The sequence below is a fragment of the Andrographis paniculata genome, unplaced genomic scaffold (assembly GCF_009805555.1).
Source record: "Andrographis paniculata isolate CXL003 unplaced genomic scaffold, ASM980555v1 Contig11END, whole genome shotgun sequence".
Taxonomy (NCBI): domain Eukaryota; kingdom Viridiplantae; phylum Streptophyta; class Magnoliopsida; order Lamiales; family Acanthaceae; genus Andrographis; species Andrographis paniculata.
Window position 1 is genome coordinate 2,971,113 of NW_026137391.1, and position 10,063 is coordinate 2,981,175.

At 41.5% G+C, this 10,063-nt stretch overlaps 1 protein-coding gene across 1 annotated transcript; it reads right to left on the reverse strand.

The window, feature by feature from the left end:
* Positions 1-6,659: 6,659 nt before the first annotated feature.
* Positions 6,660-10,063, reverse strand: LOC127248299 (uncharacterized). Its single transcript, XM_051270577.1, has 3 exons — positions 9,604-10,063; positions 7,762-9,523; positions 6,660-7,674 (listed from the first exon to the last, which is right to left on the reverse strand). The coding sequence occupies exons 1-3, from the start codon at positions 10,061-10,063 to the stop codon at positions 6,660-6,662; spliced, it is 3,237 nt and encodes a 1,078-aa protein (XP_051126534.1).

The following is a 10,063-nucleotide window of genomic DNA, read 5'->3' on the forward strand; positions in this document are numbered from 1 at the left end:
TATAGTTAGTTGGTTTTTGGCTTGTCCAGTTTTGCAACCAGCTTTACGATGACATTGTCTTGTTGCTGCATGTGTTGAGACATTCCTTCAGCAACTTTGGCCAGTGCAACGAGTTGGTCTTCTATGTTTAAAGCGTTCGTGGTCATCCCCGGGGCATAACTTGATGCCGTCGAACGAGTTGCAACTTCTTGAGGGGTGACTGGTGCGGAGGTACTCTTGAAGCTTTTGTCCTCCTTATAAAATGAGTTTTGCTCTGTGATTTTCGGATATGCATCCTCGGAAAATGACAGTGCTCTTTTAGCCATGCTTCGTGTCATCACTCTAGCATTCGTTGAAACACTTGAGGTTCTTGATGTAGTAGCAACAACTCCTTTGGCGGCGGCTAGAGCAGCAGCTTTCGACACAGCGTTGGAAGTCTTGATCTTGTAGGAAACCATTGGTCATGCCAAAAATCTGTAGACAAAAAAAAAAATTGTGTTATATTTTTATAAATACAAAATAGTATAAATTACATTTAATTTAAATATATGCGGGTTCTATTCTCTATTCGGATCCTTTGATTCTCTTCCCGGGTCGATCCATTTTTCCAACTTGGATTTGGGTGGCTTCTTTGATCCGAAAGGGATTTTGCTCTTCGGTTTTGCTTTGCCGGCTTTTGGGGGCTTTAGCATCCGTGTTGGTGATTTTGATCGTTGATTTTGGATTGATGCCTCCTTTGGATTATCCAACGGAATTTGATCTTTTAAGGAGTAGATTTGGTGCTCCATAACGCTTTTGGCGGTGTGTCCCTTTGACTTTTGAATCGAAGAGGGCGAGTTTGTGCCTTTGATGAAGAACGTGATGAACATCTTGAAGCTTTGGGAGCGACTTTGGAGGCTCTTGCTTGGCTTTGATGGATTCCTCGATAGCTTTGGGAGCTTTGATCCTTCATCCGGCTCGGACATACGACGAAGAACGTTAACTCTATATCAACCAATATTGGATCATTTGTCCAAATCGGTGACTTGTCGAAGAAGAACGCTTTGAAGGACACGAAGAACAATGAAGAACATTGTAGAGAGACTTACCCTTGCGCGAGTCTTCAAATGAACTTCGGTGTGTAATGAATTGGCCAAGACTCCTCTTTATATGGGAGGGTGGCCTTGGCTTCCTTTTCGGATGGTGCCACGTGGCGCGTCCTGATTGGCCAATATAAAATTTTTATAATATTTCCTTTTCCATCAGATGCTGTTTTCCATTCTTTACGGATTTGATTGTGCACCTTCCTTTTTCACCAAAATCTTTATATCATTGTCTTTTTTGAAAGATATTAATTTATATACTTCCTTTATTGACAAGATTTATTTATTTTGCTGCCAAATTTATTATGACTCTATTTATGCACGTAATATTTGTACGATATATTTCATTTTAAGCAGATTTTTGCATTAATGGTTGATATTTATTGTACAAAAATTAACATATGTACATAATTAAATACCATATATTTATATTATTGAAATTTTATTTTCTTCCAAAATACATAATATTTAATGTAATTTAGACATTTAATTTTTAATGCCTACAATAATATATAGATATATGTAAAGGGTTGAATGATAGGTGAATTGGTTATTTAATTATAGAAATAATGGATCGTTTCAAAATAATCGTTTATGGTTCAATTGGAATTATATATGCTGTAGACAAAAAAAAAATTGTGTTATATTTTTTTATAAACACAAAATCGTACAAATTACATTTAATTTAATATATGCGGGTCCTATTCTCTATTTGGATCCTTTGATTCTCTCTCCGGGTCGATCCATTTTTTAATTTGGATTTGGGTGGCTTCTTTGATCTGAAGGGACTTTGGTCTTCAGTTTGACTTCATCGGTTTTTAGGAAACTTTGGTATCCGTGTTGGCGATTTTGATCGTCGACTTTGGATCGATGCCTCCTTTGGATGATCCGACGGAATTTGATCTTTGAGGGAGGGATTTGGTGCTCCATAACGCTTTTGGCGGCGTGTCCCTTTGACTTTTGGATCGAAGAGGGCCTGGTTTGCGCCTTTTATGAAGAACGCGACGAACATCTTCAAGCTTTGGGAGCGACTTTGGAGGCTCTTCCTTGGCTTTGATGGATCCCTCGATAGCTTTGAGAGATTTGATCCTTCCTCCGGCTCGGACATACGACGAAGAACGTTAACTTCATCGATTCGTCAACCAATATTGGATCATTTGTCCAAATCGGTGACTTTTCGACGAAGAACGCTTCGAAGGACACGAAGAACAATGAAGAACATTGCAAAGAGTCTAGAGAGACTTACCCTTGCGCGAGTCTTCAAATGAACTTCAGTGTGTAAATGAATTGGCCAAGGCTCCTATTTATAGGGGAGGGTGGCCTTGGCTTCCTTTTCGGATAGTGCCACGTGGATGGAAAGATTTTATAATCTTTCCTTTTTCATCGGATGCCGTTTTCCATTTTTTGACGGATTTGATTATGCACCTTCCTTTTTCGCCAAAATCTTTATATCATTGCCTTTTTTTGGAAGATATTAATTTATATACTTCCTTTATTGACAAGATCTTTATATCATTGTCTTGTTTGGAAGATATTAATTTATATACTTCCTTTATTGACAAGATTAATTTATTTTGCCGCCAAATTTATTATGGCTCTATTTATGCACGTCATATTTGTACGATATCTTCCATTTTAAGCAGATTTTGCATTAATGGTTGATATTTATTGTACAAAAATTAACATATGTGCATAATTAAATACCATATATTTATTTTATTGGAATTTTATTTTCTTCCAAAATACATGATATTTAATTGATTTTAGACATATATTTTTAGTGTCTACAAAATGCCCCCTCGAGACTTGTTTAAGCCGACGCAAAATGTTTAAGGCGTGAACGAGTCTCGAAATATAGAAAAAGAATTTCTTTTTTTCTCTTTTTTTTTTTTTTTTTGCCATTTTTTTTTTGGCAAAATTGGCAATTTTTTTTTGCTTTTTTTTGTAAATGGCGTTTTTGCCATTTTTTTATGCAAAATTGTTTTTTTTTTTTTTTAATGGCATTTTTGCCATTTTCTTTTTTTATGCAAAATTGGCATTTTTTTTTTGCAAAATTCTCTTTCTCTTTTTTTTTTTTTTTTATATATATATATATATACACATATCATATATATATATTCTTTCCTTTATTCTTTGTTTTTATTTTTTTATCTTCCTTCCCTTTTTTTTTTTTATTTCCTTATCTTCTTTCTTCCCTTATGCATGTCTTTCCATGTCTCAATTTTTAGACACTATATAAACCCCTCACCATGAGAGAACTTTATCATTCTTCATTCTCAACTTCTCACAATTTTGATTTCTCTCATTCTAGGGTAGGCTTATTTCTCTTGTGTTGTTGTTGTTTTTTTTTTTTCTTTTTTTTTCATCTTTTGATCTTTGCTTATATATACATATATATATTTTTTGTAGGCATGGCTTACTTCAAGGATGTCTCCTCCCCCTCTAGAAACGCCGAGTTGATGATTTGCGAGTTTGAAGGTCAACCGCTGGACAAGGCGACTCGTCTATTGGTGCATCCACCACTCATAGGACGCGGAGCTACTCGCCCTCGCTTGGAGGTCCCAAATTTTTCAAAGACGTGGTCTCGGAATGTCGCTGGCGGAAAACATACTTTGCAATCCTCACTCCATCAACACATGCCAAACGATGTTCTTCCACTTCCAACCTTGGGGCGGCGGATCATGGAGGGAGCGTGCGTTTGGAATGGTCTTCCTTCATTTGATGGCAACTTTTCGTACGTGGCCGGCTATTGGGAATGGGCGGAGGATGTGCTGGATCGATGCGAGATTCAACTAAAGAGAGGATGCATTTACGATGCGGTCTATGCTTCCTTGTTCTCCTGCGACTATTCTCCGGAGATCGTCAAGGCCGTTTGCGAGGCGTGGTGTCCCAGAACCAACACCCTTTTGACTGCCGCCGGTGAAGTGTCGATCTCTCTCCGTGACTTGGCGTCCTTGGCGGGCCTTCCCATACTCGGCTCATTTTACGAAGAGGTGGTACCAAGCACAAAGGAGCTATATGACAGTAAAGAGGATAGGAAGCTGGTTCCCCGTTCGTGCCGATACCTGTTGCATGCCTATCACCTTCTTCGGAGTCGTGACAAAGGTCGACGTGGCGTCCGCACAACCGACTGGATTTCTTTTTGGTGCAAAAAGACCGTCAAATACAAGCGTCCTCAAATTCGTCGTGGCAAGGAGTCTACTCGTTCTTCTCGGCCTGATGCGACTTACAATCCTACCGGAGAGATTGGTGCCCACGAGCCATGGTCGAAGGCGCAAGAGTCATCTTTTGCCAAACTCAAAGTTGGACGGGAGCACCTTGAGGAGACTTTTCTCGCAGCGTTCCTTTCTTGTTGGCTTTGCATCTTTGTGCTTCCGCTCGACGATGTTGGTTTGATACGTCCTTCAACTTTCAAGATGGCAAGTGTCCTAGCGTCGGGATTTCCAGTAAGCTTGGCCATTCCAGTCTTAACTAGTATTTATAGAGGGCTAAACCAGATTGCGGATTCATCATGTCCTGGGAAAGTTCGGTCAACAATTTCTCTCCACTTTTTGACCGGATGGATCGCTGAGTATTTTCAGACCCACTACGGCGTATGGAAGGGAATCCGTGGTCCGGGGATGGTGAAGCACTCCGGGGCTGTTAGTGCTCGTGCGTATAGAGCAGATGTTGCATGCCGAAAGATCTTGCGCGGTGACTACTTTCGTTGGGCTTGCACCATGATCACGAAAGATTTCGACGTACGGTTTGTTGATGACGGGAAGCGCGAAGACTACGAGCAAGAATACTTCATCTCCATTCGCTCTTGTTTTCTGACTTTGCGGGATGGATTTCGATGCTTCGTGGAGCCGTATAGTCCCCACCGTTTTTGCCGTCAATTTGGTTTTTTCCAAGAGATTCCCGGAGTTCTTTTGAAAGACATCCGTTGCTGCGCTTTTGAGGAAGGCTATCAACATTGGCACCAAAGTACTTACTTGAAATCTTCAGCCGAAGTTATTCTTCCACGCATTCCTGCGATTCCGAGGGGATTTTCTTCCGACGTATACAAGATGTGGTGGACTCAAGTTTGCGGGTCTTTCTTGGATAAGTATATCCTGCCGGTACAAAAGACCACCGATCAGACCAAGCCATCGGATAAAGCTCGAAAAATGCCGCTACTTATCTCGGGTGTTCCTGAGAGGAACAATGGAAATTCAAGTACTCACAATGTCGGTTCTTCAAAGCGGGCGGTACCCTCTGTCTCTGAACGAAGCAGTAGTGAGCATGATGTTCATTGGAAGCGAGCTCGTCGAGATCCTCATATCATCAACCCGTCAAGTCCTCGTTCGAGCCGACACCATTCTTCGAGCAATTTCGCGAGAGAGGTAATTTCTTTCTCTTTTTTTTTTCCTTTTTCTTTTTTTTTTTGACATGATCCGTTTTTTTTTTATCCCCTTTTTCAGTTGGAGCAAAGAATCCCGAGTATGGATGAAAAGATGGCGAGCCGAGATTCCATTGTTGAGGTGATTGGAGAAAGCAGAGGTGTTTGCAATGAGCAAGTAAAGGATGCTCCAACCAAGCCCATAGTTGTTCATTCCGTTGTGCCCGCGGTTTCAGAATTCTGTGGCGCGGATTTTGTGAAAGGGATCCAACGCGAATATATAGGAAAAGTATGGTCGGATCTTCGGGGTAAGCTTTTGAGGACACCAGCTCGTTTGCTTTCCTCGATTAAGGACGAGGTTGATGTAGTGCTCCAATCAATGAAAAGCTTTCAGTATTCTGACATTTCTCATATTGAGGACCGAGTCAAAGCCCTTTTTGATGACGTTGCATCTTTTGATGAGGCATGTTCTGACTCGATCGACGCCGTATCCTTGGCGGCTCGTAACCAACAGATTTTCGAGATCAAAGATCGATTGTCGCACCTTGAGACGAGGCATGTTGAGGAGTGCGAAGCTATCAAGGAGTTAGAGGGGTGTGTGGAGAATATTGACGTGAAGCTTCGCTCTTTACAAGAGCAAAAAAGAGAGAATATTTCCCTTATTAAGCAACGTCAAGGAGTTAATGAGAATATCACCATTCAAATTGCTGAAGTCAAGGATGAACTCGTCGCTGTAGAGAATGTCCCCGCGCAAGACGAAAAATACTTAAAAAGCTTAGAAGAGTTGTTGGATATTAGCAAAGAAGAGTTGTATAATCTTAATGTTTAAGATCAATTTGTACTCTTCATTTTGATTGCCAATCAATAAATTTAAATTCTCTTTTTTTTTTATCACTTTTTATTTATTTATTTATTTATTTGACTGAACTTGAAAGTATATCTCAAGCTGCCTACGTACCCGGTAAAGGGATCCTAGTCATAACGTAGTTCAAAGCAACTTGAATTTGCTTTTATTGTTATTTTGCAGTTTATCCTCATGCTAAGGAGTCTTGATTTGATTTGAAGGTCTCACGCATAATATCTTTTGAGGAACCTCCCGTTGATTGGCCCTATCCGGAGTCCGTCTTGAGATGTCAACTTGTATGCACCATTTGTGTAAACCTGAGTGACGACGTAGGGTCCATCCCACTTGGATAAAAATTTATTTCCCGAACGAAAGTTGATCACAATGGGCCTTCTCACAGCAAGAACCAAGTCCCCGATTTGAAAGGATCGTGATTTGACTTTTTTATTGTAAGCTCGAGACAATCGTGCTTGATAACACTCCAGTTTTGTTGAGCTTGTAGTCTTTTCTCGTCGAGAGCCTCTAGCTCTTCGAGTCTTAATCTGACATTTTCTTCAGTCGTCAATTCTTCCTGGAGAGCAATCCTTAGTGAAGGAATTTGTCTTTCCAATGGGAGGACAGCTTCGACCCCATATACAAGTGAGTATGGTGTCGCTTGTGTTGGAGTGCGGAATGTAGTACGATAGGCCCACAAAGCTTCACCAATGCGGTCATGCCAATCTCTTTTTGATTTGGAGACAACCTTTTTCAGCAAGTTACAAAGTGTTTTATTGAATGCCTCTGCGAGTCCATTTGCCGGTGCATAATACATCGAGGACTTCTTTTGTTGGAAGCCAAACTTTTCACAAAGCTTGTCGATGTGAGTATTGGCAAAAGATCTTCCATTATCAGTGATGATACACCGAGGAACCCCATAACGGTAAATGATGTTGACTCGTATGAAGTCAGCTACCGTCTCCTTTTTGACTTCTTTCAAAGGAACTGCTTCTGCCCATTTGGAGAAGTAGTCTGTTGCGGCCAAGATATAGAGATGTCCAGCGGACGACTTTGTGAGTGGTCCAACAACGTCCATGCCCCAGGTATCGAATGGCCACGAAGCAATAGTTGGGTGCAATGGTTCCGGTGGTTGATTGATAAAGTTAGCATGAAATTGACACGGTTGGCAGCTCCGTGCGAACTCTATACAGTCTTTAACCATGGTTGGCCAATAATATCCCATCATCTTTATTCGGAAGTGTAACTTTGGGCCAGCTTGATGAGCTCCACAGATTCCGGCATGAGTTTCCTCCATAGCTTGTTTGGCTTGATGATTGCCGAGGCATCGAAGGAACATGTTGTCGAAAGACCGACGATAGAGTATGCCGTTGAAGTAGGCGTAGCGTGCAGCTCTTCTTCGGATATCTGCTCGTCTGCGCGGGTCACTCGGGAGCTTGTCATATTTTAAGAAATCTAATATTGGTTGCCGCCAATCTTCTTCTTCTTCTTCAATTTCAAACACCTCGATGAGGTGATTTACTTCTTTTTCAACACATTCTTCTTCTTCATACTTGCAGGAATCCACCCAAACTTTGCGTATCGGAATATACGCCTGTTGATCCGGGATGGATAGAGTCGATGCCAATTTAGCCAGAGCGTCAGCTTGTCTATTCTCTTTCCTTGGGACATATTCAATAGAGACATCCCCGAGCAACTCAATGAGTACCTTAGCATACTTTAAGTAAGGCATTAGTTCTGGTTTCTTCACTTCAAACTCACGAGTGATTTGATTTACAACCAGCTTGGAATCCCCGTATACTTGAAGTTGGCGTTGCTTGATGTCTACCGCCATTTTTAGGCCGAGGATGAGTGCTTGATACTTAGCCACATTATTTGAACACTTTTCTTTTAAGGCAAAAGAGTATGGAAGGACTTCTCCTTGTGATGTGACAAATATTACTCCGGCTCCAGCTCCATTTTTGTGTGATGAGCCATCAAAGTACATTTTCCATGGTGGGGTGATTTCGAGAAAAAGCGCGTCTTCATCAGGGAAGTCGTCAGACAACTCCCACTCAGCGGGGATGAGATGATCAGCAAGGAAGTCAGCCAATATTTGTCCTTTTACAGCTTTCTGTGGTACATATATGATTTCGAATTGCTGCAGCTGCAGGTACCACCTCGCGAGTCGATCAGAAAGGACAGGCTTTGACATGACATATTTCAAGGGATTTGCTTTGGACACCAACTGGATAGTGTGCGCTTGGAAGTAATGCTTCAATTTTTTTATGGCGAAGATGAGCGCCAAGCATATCTTTTCCACCGGTGAATAATTTAGTTCATTTGGTGTCATCATTCTACTGAGGTAGTATAGGGCACTTTCTTTCCCTTTATTGGCTTCCTGTGCTAACAAGACTCCAACTGAACGCTCTTGTGCAGCGATGTAAAGCGTCAACGGATGTCCAGGAATTGGGGCTGTCAGCACTGGTGGCTTTGTCAAGTAGTCTTTGATACTTTGGAATGCCTTCTTGCATGCTTCATCCCAATGGAAAGGCACTCCCTTCTTCATGATTCGGCTGAAAGGTTGACATCGTCCAGCGAGGTTAGAGATAAATCTTCTTATATATGCTAATTTTCCTTGTAAGCTTTTTAGCTCGTGGATGTTACGAGGCTCAGGCATTTTTTTGATGGCCTCTATCTTTGCCTGTTCAATCTCAATTCCACGACTATGGACAATGAATCCGAGGAATTTTCCGGAGGTGACTCCAAAAGCGCACTTGAGAGGATTCATTTTTAATTGGTAGCGCCTCAACCTTTCTAAAACCTTTCTTAAGTCTTGCAGGTGATCTTCTTTTCTCTTGGATTTGACAACCAAGTCGTCAACATAGCACTCTACATTTTTGTGTAGCATGTCATCAAAGATCTTTTGCATTGCTTTTTGGTAGGTTGCCCCAGCATTTTTCAATCCGAAAGGCATAACTTTGTAACAGTAGATACCTTTCGGTGTACGAAAGGCGGTTAACTCTTCGTCTTCAGGTGCCATACGAATTTGGTTATATCCAGATGATCCATCCATAAAAGAAAGCGCTTCATGTCCTGTCGTTGCATCAATCATCAATTCAGTTATGGGTAAAGGAAAATCATCTTTTGGGCATGCTTCGTTTAAGTCTCGGAAATCCACACAAACTCGGATTTGTCCATTTTTTTTCTTTACAGGCACGATGTTGGAAATCCATTGGGGGTATTTGACTTCCCGGATGAACCCCACTTCAATGAGTTTGTTGACTTCATTTCAATTTGAGGGATGAGTTCAGGACGGAATCTTCGTTGCGCTTGCTTCACAGAGCGAGCTCCCTTCTTCACACCTAGATGGTGGACCACAACTTTCGGGTCTAAGCCGGGCATTTCTTTATATGACCAAGCGAAGACATCTTGGAATTCATTGAGAAGTCGGATGCAGGCATTCATATCATCCTCACCCAGCTCTTTGTTGACATAGACAGGTCTTGGGTGATCTTCATTTCCCAAGTTGACTTCTTCTAACTCGTCCACTGCAGCTTTGATCCCTTCTTCAAGCGCGGGGGGTGCATTTCCTGCATCTTCTTCAAGCGCGGGGGGTGCATTTCCTGCATCTTCTTCAATCATTGTCTCTTCTCCCCCTTGAGTGATGTAGCAGGATGATGCAACACTTTCTTCATTATCTTCTTTGGGTTTGGTGAAGACAACGGTTTGCCATTTAGCCTTTAAAACTTTACCGCAATGTATCGTCATTTTTGTTTGACGCGTCATGCGGGATGGAAAGCGGCTCTTGATTTCTTCATCCAT